This window comes from Chinchilla lanigera, unplaced genomic scaffold (genome assembly GCF_000276665.1).
Source record: "Chinchilla lanigera isolate Chin_1 unplaced genomic scaffold, ChiLan1.0 scaffold00122, whole genome shotgun sequence".
NCBI classification, from domain to species: Eukaryota; Metazoa; Chordata; class Mammalia; order Rodentia; family Chinchillidae; genus Chinchilla; species Chinchilla lanigera.
Window position 1 is genome coordinate 1,741,018 of NW_004955523.1, and position 18,545 is coordinate 1,759,562.

Below are 18,545 nucleotides of genomic sequence, written 5' to 3' on the forward strand. Positions count from 1 at the left end.
CGCAGCGTGACGGGCTGCTCGGGGGCCAGGCCGCGCGCGGCGATGCGCAGCGGCTCGTCGCACAGGCTGCGGCCCGCGGGCTGCACGCTCAGCGCGGCCGACGTCTCGGCCGGGTTAGAGCGGTGGACCTGCTCGGAGGAGTCGAGGCCGGGACTGGAGGCCTCGCCTCGCGGTGAAGAAGGCGCAGCGCAGCCCTTGGCGTCCCTCACCGGTTGGGAGCCTCTGTGGGACGCGCCCTCGAGTTTGTCCGTTTTCAGAAACGTGGCAACCTTACCAAAAGAAAGAGGAAAGAGAAGTTCCACAGGCTTGGGAGCAGTGGCGGGGCCGGGGAGACACCGCCGCCGCACAGCTCCTGTCTGGCAAGCGCAAGGGTCTGAGTTCGAGTCTCTGTACCAAAAAACAAACAAACAAACAAACAAACAAGCAAGCAAGCTTTGGCGCAGAACCGAGGGCCTAAATAGTCAAGAGAAGGGGCTGCCTCGCGAGATCTCAGAATTCAAAATAGGGAGACAGTCCCTTTATGATAATGATGGTATGGCCTGGGGAACCACAAATACTGTGATTTCTTTCTTTTTTTCTGTACCGGGAATCAAACTCACGACCTCAGGGTTGCCAGGCAGGTGCTGTGCTGATGAGGTATATCCCCGGCCCAAAATTCTCTCTTTTTTTTTTTTTTTCCTTTTTTTGGTACCGGGAATTGAACTCAGGACCTTGTGCTTGCCAGGCAGGCCCTGTGCCACTGAGCTGTATCCCTGGCCCAAATACTGTGATTTCACTGTACGTTTGTCCTGCAGTCTTTCCGGCCTGGTGAACCCAACCACGTACCTCGGGCTGCTTGCATGCTCGGCAGTGTGGAGGAGAAGCCTGGAAGGTTTGTGGAAAGGTGAAGTTCAGTAAATCCTTTAAAAAGTTACCAGATTATGCCCCAGCTCTGAGAGCTTATGACCTTCCCCTCAGAAGAATTAACGGCGGGTGGGCACTGGAAATAGCTGTTCTTTAAAGTGTTACAGGCTGTGCCCCCGTCTAGGAACATTTAACACGTAAAGCATTTACCTGGGCATCTGCAGGCAGCAGCCCAGAAATGGGAATGTACCGGCAACTTCAGAGGGGCAGCTGCTGCTTCCCCTTCTCTCACCTGTGATACGAAGAGTCACAGAAGTGCTCTCTGGCACAGGGAAAGCAGCCGAGGAGGGGGCCTGGCTCGGGCATTCCGAGTCCCTTCGTCTGGGTGGGTCTGTCCCTAGGAGCTCTGTGACAAGGCGGTGCTGTGCTGACCCACTGCCGGGGGTGCCCAGAATCTGAAAAGGAGTCAGCTACTGTATAGAGGTGCCTGACTCACAAGAGAAGGCTGGGCTCACACCAAGTCCAGAGTTGTCCAGTGACTTGATGGAGTAGCTGGGCTTAATTCCCAGATATCCTACACGTAGTCTCCAGAATTAAACCAAAACGTTCATCCTTTTATGCCTAGTATTCTATTTTTGGAACGCCCATACCAATAAAACATAATGCATGTTTTTCTCTTTAAATTCTTGTTCCTTGAAGTTTTCTAAGTAACATATATGAATTTCATGTAAAAATTTTAAAAACTGCAGTCTTTGGCATAAATGGGTTAACTTTTGTGCCCCAACCAGGGGGAGGATGGATGTCATGGGTAGTCACAATAGGGCAGAATCTCTGTTTCCCTCCAATGATGACATTCCCAAAAGCATTTCTTTCTGGGAGGGACTCTGAACCAGTCCACGATTAGTAGCCATTGGCTTTCAGATCTAAATTCGATATGGAAAGGCCGAGCTGCACAAACCAAAGCATCTGGGTCAGCCCTGGTCAGTAGGCCGATATACTTATTACCAGCCACTTAGGTTCATAAGCTCAGGTCTGCTTGCTCACCACTGACCAAAGCCAAGGAGACCATTTATTTTGGTGAAAAGGAAAAAGCCTTTATTCAGAGTTAGCTCTGAGGATATGGAGGGGCTCCCCAGCCCTAAATCATCACCTTTCTGTGTACAGTGGTGGAAGGGTCTTTTATAGTAGGGAACAGAGAGGAGAGGAAATACTAGGAGAAAACGAGCAACTCCAAGCTTGATTTATCCCTCCAGGCTCTTTCGTTCCCCGCCTTCCTTGTGCAACCAAACTGGTCCACAACCTCCCAGCATTAGTGCGTTGTGTCTTCATCTGAGCTGAGGACATTGGTGGCGTGGCTATACCCTAGGCCTGAGGAAGTTCAGAGAAGCTGCTGTCTATGAAGAAAAAAGTTAACTTTTTGAAGTTCCATTTTGTGTTGTTGGTTACAGAGCGAGTAAGTCCATTATAGAAATTAGATTTGGGATACTTTTGTATAAATCCCACCTTGACCAATTATGACAAGTGTTAGAAAATGATGTCTCCAGGCAAGATTGTAAAGATAATCACTGGCTGATTACTGGGACTGAAAAAGACTGCACTAGCAAGGTCAGTCGAAGGTGTTTAATGAAAATCACCAGAAGCCATTATTTTGGACTAAGCTTCTGCACTGGTTAGCAGTTGATCAAACTAAAAATCAAACTGGAGTCACCCATGTGAAAATTCTGCTCACCAAACTGAACCTAAGTTGTTTTCTGAAGTTTGGAGAAATCGAGAGAGAGAGAGAGAGACAGAGAGAGACAGAGAGAGACAGAGAGAGACAGAGAGAGACAGAGAGGGAGACAGAGAGGGAGACAGAGAGAGAGAGAGAGATAACAGCCAAATTTCCTAAAAGATATATTGCAGGTGGCATGGTAATGAAGTTGCCTCCATTTAATCCTTATATACTGTAATCCTTTAAAGATTAAAGGACAGGGGCTGGGGATTTAGCTCAGCGGCACAGCGCCTGCCTGGCAAGCACAAGGTTGTGAGTTCGATTCCCGGTACCGGAAAAAATACAAAAGACAAAAAAAAAGATTAAAGGACTAACCTGAGGTACTTTGATGTAATGTTATTTTTCTATTCTTCTGTCTCCCTGTCTCTACCTTATTAGGAAAGTAGTTTTAAAATAATCAACGCTTTTCTTGTTTTATTTCTACTTTTTCAGACCTTCTCCATCTAGAAAACTCAAGTCTTCTACTCAACTGATAACACTTATGCTAATGAAGTATTGCCTGGTTCTAGAATAAAGAATAAAATCAATTAATATTTTAAAACTAAATTATTGTCATTTTGTATTATGCAAAGGAAAACATACAGGGTGACTTAGAGAAATCTTTATCAGCATTTCAAAGAGAAATGTTGATAAGCATATCCTTCGTGTGAATAAAACGATAATCACCCTAGTTTCCTGAACCCCAGGAGTAACTTTTGTGCCCATAAAAATGTATGAAGACTCTCACTGGGTCTTTGTGACACTGCCTGCCTTCTCACTTGAAGGTGTAACTCTATCTACTTCACAATAAATTCTGCCTATAGACCGGCATGGCTGCCTGTGTGTCTTGACTGAAATCTTTCATCAAGGCACAAAGGAACCGAAGACCAAGGAGTGAGGGGCTGGTTCCTTGCTGCAGCAGGACCTGGATTTCTGATAAAAACATCTGTATATGGGCATACAGTTCCTTTAGAGCTAATGTTGCAGTGGGTCACTGGAGTCACAGTCTTTGCCTGGGAGGGGTCTCATCCTTAGTCTTCAAAGGTGGGATCACTACTTTCAGGGAAACTCAGTGCAGTGAAAGACACTGTTTGCAGAATAGCCACTGGGTATAAAAAGAGCTTTGTCATTATCCTGGTGAGCCTTCCGTATGTTGCTCTTTTTCCAGAACCTTGAACTGTGGGAGTTGCCCAGTTGAATGCTTGCCAAGACCTTTCCCCTTGTTCCAGCTGGTAGGCAGAAGTCCGAGAGATTAAATCCTTCAGAGACTCCATCGATTACTTCTGTACCATGATTTTATTAGATAAACAATAAGCATGACCAAGGACTCCAAGCAGCTTCTTTAGACAGAATGAGACGCTGGCTTAAAAAAAATACATTGTTTGTTAACGCTTTAGCTAGTCACTGCCAACACCACGCATTCCCTTTGTGCCTAACTATGGAGTACGGCAGTTCTGTGTCTGTGTGGTATGATCAAAATATATGGTGAATGTTTAATGACAGTAAAAGACACACTGCCGTTCATCCTCTTCAAAATGCTTCCCCCCACTCTGAACACGCCTATCCAGTTATTCTTGCCACTTTCTGAAGCAGTTCCGAAAGTCCTTTTTTGTGAGCGACTTTATACAGTATAATCAAAAAATATGGCGAATGCTGCTGTCGAATACTATAATCCAAGGGAAAGACAGATTGCTAAAAACATGATGGCGTGTCCTCATCCACCTTATTCTTTAGATCTGTGACTTCTGGCTCTTCCCAAAAGTCAAAATAACCATGAAAGGTAAATGTTTGAGTTGATTCAGGACATCAAGACAGCCACACCGGCACAGCTAAAGACGGGCATGGCAGAGGACTTGCTTCAGAAAGTGGGAAGAGGCCGAGTGTATAGATCAGTGGCACAAGTGCCTGCGTGGCAAGTGCAAGGTCCTGAGTTTGATTCCTGGTACAAAAAAAAAAAAAAAAAAAGAGGCAAGAATGACTGGCATATTTTTTAATCACACCTCTTATTTGGAAGAGGAGCATTTAAATACTTGGAAAATTGGATGCCAATCTCTTTGTGTTTATTTAAACTGGATGATGTGGGCAGTTGTGGCTCTCCAGCATCTCATAATTATGGTCATAGAAATCTCCATGTTCATCAAACACCACAACATACCCTGTCACGTTCAAGGAGAGGTCTGCCCATAAGATGTCTCCCTTCCCATGTTCAGACTGGTCAGTTTTGTCATACCTTTATTTATAATCCTTCATCCTAATGTAGGATAATTAAGTACTTCCACTGGTTTCTCAGCACACAAACTTTTTTTCTTAAGAGTTTTACTGTTGTGAAACATTCCAAGGAGAAATTCAAGTCCACCCCACCCCTACCATTTTAGGAGAGGTGAGCACAGAGGAAGCGTCTGTTGCCAAGTTCCTTGTCTGCTGCCTCTCCCCTCGCTGACTTCTTCACTGATGTGCGGCATGTCTCTCGGGGATGCTAACTAATTGTATCCTTTCCCTTCTCTTTTGCAGTAGTGAAAGGGAATACTGATATTCTCAAATAGAGAAATCATAAAGTACAAAGGCTAACCTAAATTGGAGAGAGATTCTCCAAAGAATAATTATATTTATTTGGAGTAGAATAGCATTTGAATGGGAATATATGTGATGTACTAAACTGAGCATTATCAGAGGTTGAAGCAAGGAGAAGGAATAAAAAGGAGAGTTACAGAATATTTCAACAAAAATCCTGAACCACACAGACTCGGAGTAAAGATGAAGGCAGTCTGAAGTTGTACGAACAGCAGCTGGGCACATGTCTTGCAGAGTGATTGGTTGATTGCTGTCTAAGGTCGCAGTGGCCTCTGTGCAAGTTTATGGTTCTGGCAGTCTTTTGAGATAGTAGAGTGTGTGAGAACCTTTCCTCCTTTCATAATTATTCCTCTTAATACTCTGCGAGCACTCGGAATTCCAGTGTTGGTTAGTCTTTCCCATGACTCTGATTACAGATGGTTTTAGAAGATAATCAAAAGTGTGAATGAGGGCCAGGGCTATAGCTCAGCAGCACAGCGCCTGCTGGCAAGTGCAAAGTCCTGAGTTCAATTTCCGGAACCAAAAAAAAGTATGAATGACAACAGGCTTGGCTAAAATTTGGGTGAGAGCTCAGCAATTGATGAGGCATTTGAAGATAACCGACTGAGTGTTCCTCAGAATTTTATAAATTTCATACAATTTTTAGAACATTCTTATTAATTACATCTCCACAGGAACATACCTTAAAGAATATTTAGCATCATTTTACCATTTGACAATGTTTCCTATAAAATCCAATATAGTAAAATCCAATCGTAGCCTAATTAGTTTCTTATGTGTATAAAATAAGTGATACATTCTTTGAGGATCAGCAGGGGCCCCACCGGAGTATCTCAAAGTCCAAAAGGCTTCACTGAGAACTTTGATCCTGAGGAAGCCTGCCAAAGATGTCACAAGGTTTAAAACACTCAAGCATAATAATTACACATCATTGTGAAATAAAAGTCCTTTATTTAACTAGTGCAGGAGACCAGACAATGAGGATTGAGGTCCCAACTGATCTTCTCTGTAAGAACAAAGGAGAAAAACAGCAAGCTGTGCTCCTTTGGCAACATGCTGCCGAGCTGGCATGTTGCAAGTTCCACGAAAGCGTCAACACAGCTGAGATCCAGTTGTTTACCTGGACATATACTATAGGTAACAGGAGGCAGATGAATCTCCTGCTACCCTGACTGGTTGTTCGCTGCATAAGCAAATAAAAGCAAGATGGGCCTATTGCTCAGGGATCCTTTGTCCACTAGAGGCAAAGCCTGGCCCCTGAATTCCAGATTAATTCTGTGCCTTCTTGTCTTTTATCCTTCAGTGTGTGTCTAGTCATGTTCCCCTTGCCTTCCCCCTCACCCCCGCCTGGGGATAAACTCATAGCACAGTTTAGTTCCCACAAACCAGAGTGATTTAACCACAGTCATAATCCAGATGTAACCAGAGCTATGGATTATGTTGAAGATATTAAAAGGAAATAGATTACAAAAACTCTTAATGCTTATTTTACCTAAGTAATCAAACACCTAACAAAAGTAGCAGAATCACAATAAATTATCTTTACAAGAACAGAGTCTGGGATTCCTAGGTCAGTTCGGAGAGGGAAAGAAAAACCTCCTGCTGTGTCATTGCTTATACTTAGGTGAGGACTGTTTACATGATTTTCCATCAAACCTGTGGAAATGGTACTTGAATGTAAGAAGATACTGGAGAGTGTATGTTCAAGTTATGCATGTGTGTCTTGCTACAGAAGAATGTAAAGAAGAAAACCAGATCCTTGAGCAAGAAAATGTGGGGCTGTGGGAAATGGTAAAAGCACTGCAAATTGGTTCTATCGAACAATTCAAATCACAGAGAAAAGCCAAAGTAAAGAATCAAGTTATCCTAGGCCTTTAAAAGAAACATTTATGGCATTAGCCACAGTAGCAGTCAGAAAGTGGAGAAGAAAAAGGGTTTAGAGGAGCTGACTAAATAGTTTAACGGAAAAAACACTAACTAATGGAAAGTATAGAGGAAAAGCTGCAGGTTGAAAGATGTTAAAAACAGATTCTGGAATAAAATATCAAAGCCTCTTGCAAATTTTTAGTAGGAACACAAATATTTCAAGAAAGATTTGTTGCTTAAATATAGAGACTTAAATCCTAGTTTTACACAAGTATATTATTGGTCAATTTCTAGAAAGACCTATAAACAATTTTCTTTCAATTGTAGCTAATGGTGATCACACATACATTTTCTTTCATAAGATTTGTCCTTCACAAACCTTTTGTGACCTTTGCAACCTATATAACCTTTAATTTTACCTATATTCTTTCTTTCCATTCTTTACCAATACAGTTATGCCACTTTAGGACAAAAGTTGATTCTACCGTGCAAAATTCCTTTGCATACTAAAATATTCTCTCTTTTTAACTTTCTTCACCAGAACACCAAATCCCCACACTTATGAGGGTTTTTGTTTTTGTTTTTTACAACTCTGTCCTTACTTATTGGTTCCTTTCTGCCTTGTTTGTATTTCCTTTCTTAAATTACATTTTGGGAAAAAAATTCTGAAGGAAAATCTCCAGATTTAGAGAAAATTACTTTCTCTCAATAAAAGAAAAATTTTTATGTCTTTCTTATAGTTTTTCTCATGAAAAACAACTTTTTTGTTGGGCATGGTAGTGCACACCTGTAATCCTAGCACTCAGGAGGGTAAAGCAGGAGGATCACTTTGAGTTTGAGGCCAGCCTGGACTACATAGTGAGATCAAGGCCAGCCTGAACTACATAGTGAGACCTTGTCTCAACCCTTCAAAAAACCACAACAAAAAATCTATTTTCTTATGTTTTTGCATATATGCTTAAATATATTAATTAGAATTTTTAACTTTTAGTAAACTTATTTTTAATGGAGACACAGTAAGAAATAGTCCCAATAGTTTATTAAGACATATTATAATTTCTCCCAGAAAAATTTTATATGTGGAATGACACATATATTCTCATATATTTATTTTTATATAGAATTTATTTATTTAATTAATTTAATTTTTTTGTTTTTTTCGAGTACTGGGAATTGAACTCGACCTCGTGCTTGCCAGGCAGGCGCTGTGCCACTGAGCTAAATCCCCAGCCCCCTTATATAGTATTCAAAACCTAAGAGTACTCGGATTTACATTTAGCAATTAATGTTTCACTGTTTTACCTTAGATACGACTCAGACATTTTATGCATATCTATTACTTAAGTTAACATAACTTTAAACTTGAAAATTCCATGAAAAGTTCATTTATAAATATTTATTCATTTACATTCTAACTTAGTTTTAACAATATTACCTAGATTACTTATAAAAACTGAGACATTATGCAAGCATGGTCATTGTTTCAAGTTATTTCACTGTCAATGAAAAAAACCCTAAAAGTTAAACTGTTGTACTCAATACTCAGGAAGGAATGCACATGGCATTGCGTTTTCATCTGTATACTTATTCTTAGTAAAAATGATACTTTTATGATTTTAAACATCAAATATAGATAAAATAACCTTCCTGGCTTGCACATGTGCTCCCAAAGCAAGTATGATGACAACTTCAGTTTTGTTTTACCAAGAAGTTTAAAGCCAACTTATTTTGCAAAGGTTCACTTAAATCATATGAACAACAAGTTTTGGTTAGTTATCATAATCCTAACAGTTTAATTTATGTGTACTCATTTATCTGTTTATTCTGGAACAGATTGGTATTTTTTGGCGACTTAGCCACTGGACATAACATTCAGTATGTACACATGTACAACACACACAAATGTGTATGGTCAAAGATCTTATAGCATTTGTTTTAGAATTTTTTCATAACACAAAAGTATAGCAATGTACAAAATGTTATGGAACCTGGTACTGAACCAAATGGAAAATGCTCTGCACCAAGGAGTTGGAAGGCAACCAACTTTATTATGCTGGCAGGCTGATGGGGGATCGCTCCCAAAGCATCAGCCCAGAGCCAGCTTTGGGCTTAGTTTATATAGGTTTTACAAGTGGAAGATGCAAAAGCTTAAAAGCGTGGTGAATGTTTATTGGGTAGCATCAGTTATTCTTGTTGCTGAGCAGAAAGTCCTTGAAACAAATTAGCAAACAGGGTGTGTTTGGGGGATAGAAAGTACCAGCTGTGCAGCTGAGTGTGGTCAAACTGAGCTGGGTCAGGTTATCTCTGGTTTGTAGCTGGGTGTAGTCAGTCAAGGCTGAGGGCGTCTAACAGATGGGCTACATGGTGGGCTGCATGATCTCATTTTGACCTCATACAGTGTCACACTACTAGCTGATTTTTAAGTTTTTAAAATTCCCATCACGGAAGTACCAGTTTATAAAAGGCTGTATAATCCAAATTGTGTATCTGGCAAAATGGAACAAATTAAGGCCATCACATTTTAAGATTTTCATGAGTCCTGCTCCTTAACCTTTTGAAGGCTATGGATCAAATCCTAGCAGTTTGATTCTAAAAAGCTTCTTTTGGAGGGTTTTTTTTTCTCCTTTTCTTCAGTCTCAAATGAGTTTATGGGTTAACTGATAGATGTTCACATTTTAACTTTCAGTGACCAAAATAATAAAATTCCAAGTGACCTTTGTGAGAAATGCATTCATTTGGCCGGATCCAAAGAATGGACTCAGAAGGGCACGAAGAGCAGCAAAAGCGAGGTTGTTAATTTGGTCTCGCGAGGCTGGGTGTCTGATGGAGAGGCGCAGCCAGGGTGGTCACAACTGCCAATTTCTCCCCTAACATGCAGGTCCTTTCCTCTGGTTTCTCGTTGGCTGAGGATGTGGAAGTTACAATCTTCTCATGAGGATGCCTAAGTTTCTCACTGGATAAGGCAGTTCCTTGGTCTCCTTCCAAACTGGAGTTTGGCTTTCTTCATAATACTGTCTGTTTTTCACTTTCTGAGAAGCAGATTTTCCTATGTAGAGATTTCTTGTGACACTGCGGTTACCATGTGTCTACTTAGCCTCAGCTAGGAAAACAGACTTTTCTCCTGTCTTCCCCTACTCAGCCTACATTCTACAAAGGCTCTCTTACTATTTTTATGTCTTCCTCAAGGTCTTGCCTATCTAGAGACTCTCCAAGTGCATAAACTTTGTCAGGCAGTTAGACAATTTTAACTGCCATTAATTTTCCACTCAGAGTGAACCATTTCATCTTGAAAATGGACTGCTTTCAAGTTTCTTTTTCTTACATCTTGAATAGATTAATGAAATTATCTTTTTTATTTATTCACTAGTCTCATTTGCTTATCTAATCTACACAGTTGGAAGATATTTTTAGAAAAAATTTTGTTTAGTTGGCTGGTTCTGTGGTGTTGGGGCTAGAACCCAGCGCCCCACGCATCCAGATTGACAAGTGCTCTACCACCGAGATATACTCCCCAGCCCTGGAAATGGTTTATGGAAGACTTTTGCAGGATGGTTTATGGAAGACTTAGTGCCAGAGATCAACAGCCAACTGTCTTACAGGTATGAGTTCAATATGGAACGTAAAGGTACAAAAAGACTCATTTTCCCACCCACCACTGGAACTCCTACAACAAATGACTGATGAAAAAGAGAAGCATACAAACTTATTAAATACAAGTTCTATGTGACATGAGAGGCTTCAGAAGTGAAAACCCGGAGAAAAAAGAGAAATTGGATTATTGTGCACACCCAATAAATAGTGGCTAGCCTAGAGTGTTTGGTCTCTGCTCATCCTGAAGCACTGACCTCCCAGCACCCCTGTCAAGAATTACTAAATTTGTCTCTGTTTCTTATTTCATCCCTTCGCTGTACCCCTTAAACAGGAAGAATAAGTTCCAGTCTCCAAGCCATGAAAGTAGATCTTCCAACCCTTGGTCAAACTGTTCCAGCCAAAGCCATTGAACAGAGGTGACCCATTCCCACTGAGTCCTGTGCAACTTGCAGTCTTGAGAAAAACACATGGTCATTTTTGTAAAGCTACTATGCTTTGGGGTGGTTTACTACACAATACACAACTGAGACAAAACCAAAATATAAGTCATCTAAAACAAGAACATTCAATTATTTTGTTCATAATTCTACATTTTGGATAAGGTTTGACAGGGACAGTTCTTTTTTGCCTAGGGTATTTCAAGCATTTGCTGGGAAGAGTCAAATGGCTGGAGCTGAAATCATTTGGAGCTTTTTCACCCTGACACCTGGGCAGAGGCAAACCATGGCCTCACATCAGCTGGTGTCTCGAGAGTGCCTACAGTTAGCCTCTCCTGTATCCTGAGTTTCCTGACAGCACCAGAGCCTGAAGGTAATCAATGTCCATACACAGTGGCTCAGGATGGCAAGAGCAAGGGTTCCCTGCAAACCTGGGGGAAACTTCATAGCCTTGTATGACCCACTGACGGACACAGTCACAAGACCTGCAGGCTTGAAGAAAGGAGATATAGGTCCTGTTATTGGTGATGGAATAGCAAATAATTTACAGCTATGTTATAAAACTACTATAAAAGGTTTCACTGTGATGTGCTAAAGATAATTTTCTAGCCAGGTGCGGCGGCACACAACTGTAGTCCCAGCACTCGGGAGGCTGAGGCAGGAGGACTGCAGTGAGTTTGAGGTCAGCCTGGGCTACGTACTGAGACCCTATTTCCAAAAAAAGTTAATTTTCTTTGTATTCACCCCTGCTGAGGTTATATTGCTTCTTGAATATGAGGCTTGAGATCTTTGATATCAGTTTTGGAAAGTTCTTAGCCTTTGTCAAGGACATTTATGTAGCAGTGCCCAGCACTGATGTCAAGGGAAGTGAAGAATGCTCTGCTAAGATGTCACAGCACAATTTTCCAAATCTACTCTTAGAACCAGGAGGTAAGATGGAGAACAGAACACAGTCATTCACCCTTGGAGCAGAGTTTACACTTAAATATTTGACAGATATTCCCAACTCTTCCTCTCAGAGGAATCTTCTGTGATTTCTACAGTAGAAATATCAGCTGCCTTTCCTGATCTAAACACTCGTGTGCATGCGCTGGCCAACAGAGAATCTACCCCGCTGACAGCAGCTGGAACACTGGATGACCATTTCTTTCACACGGATGGAAAATGTCACTTACTAGGGATGTACTATAATATTTAGTTAAATGCAAATCCTATGTATATAGTTGCTCTTGATGTTTAGGGGAAAGTGACAAGAAAAAAGTCAAATGCAAGTTTTCTCAAATATTTTTGATCTGTAGTTGGTTAAATACATGTTGTGGAACGAACGGATACAAAGGCCACCATATATTCTTTTAAAATGGTACGCTGCCACTTGTCAGTTAATAATAATTATTGTACCCTGTTATGGCTTGTAGCTAGATGACCCCCCAAAGTGTAGTGCAGGTGGGGCTTTTCAAAGATGGCTGGCCCTAGGATGTGTGATGCTGGGATTAAGCATGTGAAGCTGGGATTTGCAGTGTGATGCCAAACTAGGGATACAGATCAGCAGCACAGCACCTGCCTGGCAAGCACAAGGTCGTGAGTTCGATCCCTGGTACCAAAACAATGACAAAAATGATATGATGCTAGGATTAAGGCTTCCCCCTACCCATAGAATGTAAGGGACACAAAGAGGGCTGCTGGTGTTGTCACTTGCTGCTACTTCACTATGTCGCTATTTTGCTGCCTTCCTGGCTTTTTCCTGTCATGAACTGCTTCTTCTCCACAGTGTCCCTTCACCATGCCAGCCTGTCTTAGAGCCAGCCAACGATAAACTGAAACCTCTACTACCATGAGCTACAATAAACCTCTCCTCCCTTAACTTTGGGTGTTAGGTACTTTGTCTCAGCAATGAGTGAAGTAACTAAGACACACTCCGATTACAGAGCAGGCACTATGAAATGGTATTATTCACTTTTCCTTTAGGAGCTAAAATCTTGGTCATGTTTCGCAGCAATAAAAGGTAAGTTTTTTTGGCTGATGTTTTCTACAGAGTCTCTCCCCTCCAAAACTGATACGGTGTGCAGTTTATAAATATCTATACTATGTAGTTCTTTAATAGAAGGCAAAATACAAACACAAGTTTTAGCAGCTATTCCTAGAAGAGATCAGAATCAGAGATGTTACCTGATCAAGTAAAAACTACAGTTTTACCGGGATGGTCTCCTCTTTACCACCCAAATGTTTGTGGAAGAAAGCCTGAATTTGCTTCCACACATCCACCTGGGCCATGGCATGAGCCCTGGGCTCCCCTCCAAAGAGGATAGGAGCACCCACCAAGCTATGCAGACCAGCCTTGCACAAGGGGATATAAGGGACCTCGATATAGTGCCCCGTTTCCGGGTAACAGATGATCTGGGGCTTTTTCTTCCCGTGGGCCTCTAAGCGCTTAGAGGCCTCATTAGCATAGAACTCACTCTTCCAGTTGTGGTCATCCTCGCCTACAAGGAACAGGAAGGCGGTGTCAGACCTCTCCACAGGAATGAAGCTCTTCTGATCAGGTCCTTCCAAAGGGCTGTTCAGAGCGTCCACAACGTCCATGATACCATCTTCCGTCATCTTGACTCGATTCCTCGTGGAAGTCACAGGAGGCACAGACTCATCCTTATAGCATATGTTTCCCCCGACAGCAGCTACGGAGCCATTGATGATGACGGCAGCCGAGATTCCCTTCAGAAAAGAGGCCATGGCGAGGGCCAGTTCACCCCCTTTGGAAAGCCCAAGCAGCCCAACTCCTGGGCCCTTTACCTGAGAAAAGGGCAGATAAAAAATAAAGACAGTAAGTCCATAAAGTGAGTAGTAGTGTCAACCTAGAAGTCAGCTAGCCCTGAGGCCATATCTGACTCTGTCAATACCCCAACTTTAAGAAGATCACCAATGCTCTGTTAAATTCAGTTCCCTTAGCAGTGAGATGAGGGGTGAGCCCCTGAGTCACTGAGTGTATAAGAAGCTCAAATGAGAAGCCACATGTAAAGCACTTAGCATAACACTTGTGGAGGAAAAGCACTCAAGTCCAGAAGGTGTCGGCGCATTAGTCTGCAGCATCTTTATCCTTCAGTGTGCTCTGCCTCGAGATCAATCCGTGGGAATGGGAAAATGTTCAAGCTGAGCCTAGGTGACAGGTTGCAGGTAAGACTCCAAGATGCACATGAACATACAGTACTGGGGAAGACAAGGGCTGTACTTACAAAACCAAAAACCCTTTCCTTCCTGAATTGACAGTTATTTGTGCAAAGAATAGTGGAAGCCATTCAATTATTATCTAGGCTAGTACACCATATGTATGATGTATGTATATGTAGGATAAAGTCACCATCACATGTTTAGGAAAAAACTCAAAGTATTCATATAACCTTACCTGGCAGCTACTACGTCATTACTCATTACCTTTTGCATTTATTTTATTTTTAATATGTAAGTGGTGGTGGGTACTGTTTGAAAAAATATAATAGCTAGAATAGTCCAACTAAAAATACTCCTAGTAATAAGGATAGCTAACATTTCAGTCTTCGCTAAGTGAGGCTCTTCCTGGTCTACCTAGTCCCATGTAGTTTCATGCCCACTAGTCTTCATCAATGTGCTGTTAATTTTCTTATTAGCACTTGGATTGTTAAGATTCCTTCTTCCCTGGCCCTCCCTCCGCAGTCCCCACACTCTATTTTAAGTCACGTGGACAGGAACCTTGCCCTCCTCACTCTGTGCATCCTGCATGGGTGAATGTATGTTGATCATCAAGTGTCACGTCCATTTCTCATGTGTGATTCATTTAGCTTTAAAATAAGCCTGAAGGATGGATATAAACTGGCATACCCACAAAGCAAAGCACCACCCCTCCCAATTTACCTTGGCCTACTCTGGTCTTAGCACCAAAAGGCCTGAATCCCTCAAAACCCTCTGTCCTGGGCAAAATGAAATGCTTGGTCACCCCTAATTTGGATTTAACATCTGGCTGGATGCCCAACTTTATTGCCCCAGCTCACAACTGTAATTTTCTCTGTGAAGTTGGAAGACACTTAATATTTGATTTTTGTCAAAGAGAATCCTAAGGTCACTGAGCTGAAATTCTATACTGCCTCCGGAAGTATTCAGAACCTGCTATCTGAATCAAAGGACTGAAAGAATGGCCAACCTGAGGGTGATTGAGCAGGTAGTTCACAGCTTCTTCAAAGTACTCCAGGTGGAAGACAGTTGTGTCCTTGGGGAGGTCGTCGTAGTTATAATAAGCCAGAGCCATCACAGCAAAGCCCTTGCCCGCCAGCAGACTAGCTCGATACTCCAGAAGGCCTCCTCCAACTCCAAAAAGGTCCACTATCCCAGGAAAGGGCCCAGGTCCTTGAAAAGAAACAAAACCAAGATGTAGTCCTTAGGTGATTTTTGGAATCTGACTGTCTCATATTTGGGAGACTTTAAAGGAGGGCTGATTATCCAAACCTCCTTTCCTATTTTGAAAGGATGCCTTGCTCGGACCCAGAGAACTAACTATCCCTAAGTGCGGAGAGCTTCCCTGCTCCCGTGATCTAGCCTCACCCTCCTGAGTGACAGCTGCAGAAATGACTTAGCATTTACTCAGGGTAACAACATTGGCACTGAGTCCACAGCAGTCCTTATGTGATGGTGAGAGTGCAGCGTTAACGATGCCCCGTGTTGGCACGGGGCCGTGACCTTAGCGGGGCTCCTGCTGAAGTCTCCCTTGGACTCTCATTTTTCTGACCTCAGTCTTCTGGACAATTGGGTTTCTAACACTTACCTTGCAATAAAGCCCTTTCCTATTTAAGTAACAAAATTGTAATTGCAATTACTGTAATTGCAACTCGAAAATTCTAATTGAGCTTCCAATATTGTGATGTCAAAAACCTTCACAAGCCCTCTTGGATATATCTGGAAAAGAATTTTAAAGTCTTAGGTAAAGTCTAGACATCCTATGTTAAGGCTTATGATCTTCAAGATTGCCATCAGAATGGTCAAATTCAGTCCACATTCCATCTGTCCCAAATTCCCACTTCTTTGTAAGCAAAATTTTAGTTAACAAGGTCCCAGGTCATGATTTTTTCCCAAATCTGGGGCCAGGCGCAAAACCTGTCTACACTATGTATAATATATTGATGAATACAGCACAATTTATGTGTTTCTTTTTTGCTGATCATTAAAGTTGCTGCAACTTGTTTTACATTGCTGCTTTAAGCATCCTGTAAGCTCCAGACACAAGCATTTTTCAAGCACTGTACATACAAGCTACATGCCTAAGTTACTTAGATCATATGTACATTTGAATTTTTACTACCAAGTTGTTTTTCAAAGTTGCTTTACTGATGTAGACTCCCAGCAGAAGTGTAGACTGTTCTTCTGGTACATCACATCTTCACCCACACACAAAATTAAGTTTTCAACAAATATATTTGTCTAACAGAGAGATATGAGGTATGAGAAGGTATTCCACAATACTTTTAATGTGCCTGTCTATGATCACTGAGTTGAGAATCTCTTTACATGTTTATCAGCATTCTCTTTCCTGTTTCCTTTTCAACTGAATTCCATCTCTTTGGCCTGTTTTTCTAAGAACTTGTGGGTGCCTTTATTGACTTGTAGCATTTTCATTTTTGTATTCTAGATTCTGACCACTTGTTTGTTGTCTATATTAAAAACATCTTCTGTTGCTTATGAAGATACCCACATTGTGTTTCCTAATAGTTTGTTTTTCAATTTGCAACCCCAGTAATGGGGTTGAAGTATGGAAGCAATGAGGTACACCCCCAGCCCTTTTTTATTCTGAGACAGGTTCTCAGTAAGTTGCCCAGGCTGATCTCAAACTTGACATCCTCCTCCCTGTTTTCGGGGTAGCTGAGATTACAAGTGTGTGACACCTTGCCCAGCTCCTAGTAATGTTATGGTTTTCATATATATTTCTTCAGTTCATCTGGAATTTGCTTTTGTGTATTAGATAAGATAGGAATCTCAAGTAGCCAATACAACTGCCTTTCCCCAATAATCTATACCACTATATGTATCAGTGGTGGCGAAACTATGGCACACGTACCACAGCCACCTGTTTGTTATTACTGAAAGCTCTAATAGGTTCGCCATCCCTGACCTATCTCATATCCCATGCCTCCCTATGTGCATAGGTCAGTTTGTCTATTCTACTGACTTATTTGGCCATTCGTATATCAACATGTTTTAATTGTAAGACTTAATTCCTGGCAAGGTTAAGTATATTATTCGTTATCCTCTTAAACCTGGTTCCATTTTAGAACTGCAGGAATTAGAAGGTTTAGAATTTCAGCCACCCAAAGAAATGCTGAAGTTTAACAACGACATCCTAACTGGGATGTTGGATTACAGGACAGCAAGAACTGCACAGAAATACAGCTTCCCATGAGTAGGTCAAGTGAAGACATCATACAGAAGACAGCACTTTAATGTAGACGCCTTGTGCTGTTGATATACTTGCTTGTTACTATTTTAATAGGTAAATATTACATTAGCTGAAGTTTGTTTCCCAAAGAACCACAGTTTCAATTTTACAAGATTTCTTCCATATCCTAGAGCAGTACTAAGCACTGAGGTTTTGGCATGACGAAAATGTTCCTTTTGCCTAAGAGATAAATAGTCCTTTTACTGCTTTGTTTTTTGAGACAGGTTCTCGGGATGTAGTTCAGACCAGCTTTGAACTCACTGTGCAGCACAGGCTGGCCTGGGACTCGTGGCCGTCCTCCAGACCTCAGCCTCCCGGGTGCTGGGGATCACAGGCGTGCGCCGCCACACTCATCACACTCAGACAAGGACAAAGATGTCCTTGCCTCTGCGCCTCCTGTACACTCGCCTCGGTCTGCTGGCAGTTCTACCTCTGGGCTCTGCTGCAAAGGGAATTCCAGCTATGACCAGAGCGCCGCGCGCAGCTCCCCGTGAGCTCCTGCACTTTCCATGCCCCTTTCGCTAGGCAGAGGCTCTCGCACTGCGTCTGCCTCAGGAACAACGGAAAAAGTGTTCCACTCAGGCTGCTCGTTCCACTTCCATCCCTCCAGCTTCTTTACATCTGAGAGGGGCCAAACCGGCATTTCTAACGAGTTGCCTGGAGATGCTTCTGGTTCCTTCCCGGGCCACAATCACGGATCCAGAGCCGGGAGCTCAAACCTGAACGTGTGCACTGATCGCCTGCGGGTCCCTCGTCGCTCCTCAGTCGACCCCCGCGGGCCTGGCGGACGCCGGGCATGCCAAGCACCCGCGGCACCGCTCAAGGCCTTAACAGAACCTGCAGCCGGGGCGTCCTCACGCTCCCGCAGCGACCAAGGGCCTCAGAGGGTTCCCGAGGGATCGGCAGGGGAGGACAGAACGGGATCAGAGACGCCGCACCTGTGCCGGGACACAGGCAGCCGGGACCAGGGAGGGCAGCGGGTGGCTCACCTGGCGGCAGGAAGAGGGCGCCCCGCACCCGGCCCGCCCGCACCGCC

The 18,545-nt window shown here is 42.6% G+C and overlaps 2 protein-coding genes across 2 annotated transcripts in view; both read right to left on the bottom strand.

Moving 5' to 3' along the window:
* Positions 1–1,209, bottom strand: part of LOC102026251 (acyl-coenzyme A thioesterase 6-like) — a 15,110-nt gene extending 13,901 nt beyond the window's left edge. Inside the window, exons 1-2 of the mRNA XM_013507119.1 lie at positions 1,136–1,209; positions 4–453 (exon numbers count right to left, since the gene is read on the bottom strand). Coding sequence (XP_013362573.1) covers positions 4–453; positions 1,136–1,209 — 524 coding nt within the window. The remainder of the gene's footprint in view (positions 1–3; positions 454–1,135) is intronic.
* Positions 1,210–8,799: 7,590 nt separating this feature from the next.
* Positions 8,800–18,545, bottom strand: part of LOC102015439 (acyl-coenzyme A thioesterase 1-like) — a gene marked incomplete in the record, with an annotated part of 118,908 nt that continues 109,162 nt past the window's right edge. Inside the window, 3 exon segments of the mRNA XM_005409472.2 lie at positions 8,800–13,845; positions 15,227–15,429; positions 18,499–18,545. Of these exon segments, the coding sequence (XP_005409529.2) occupies positions 13,240–13,845; positions 15,227–15,429; positions 18,499–18,545 (856 nt within the window).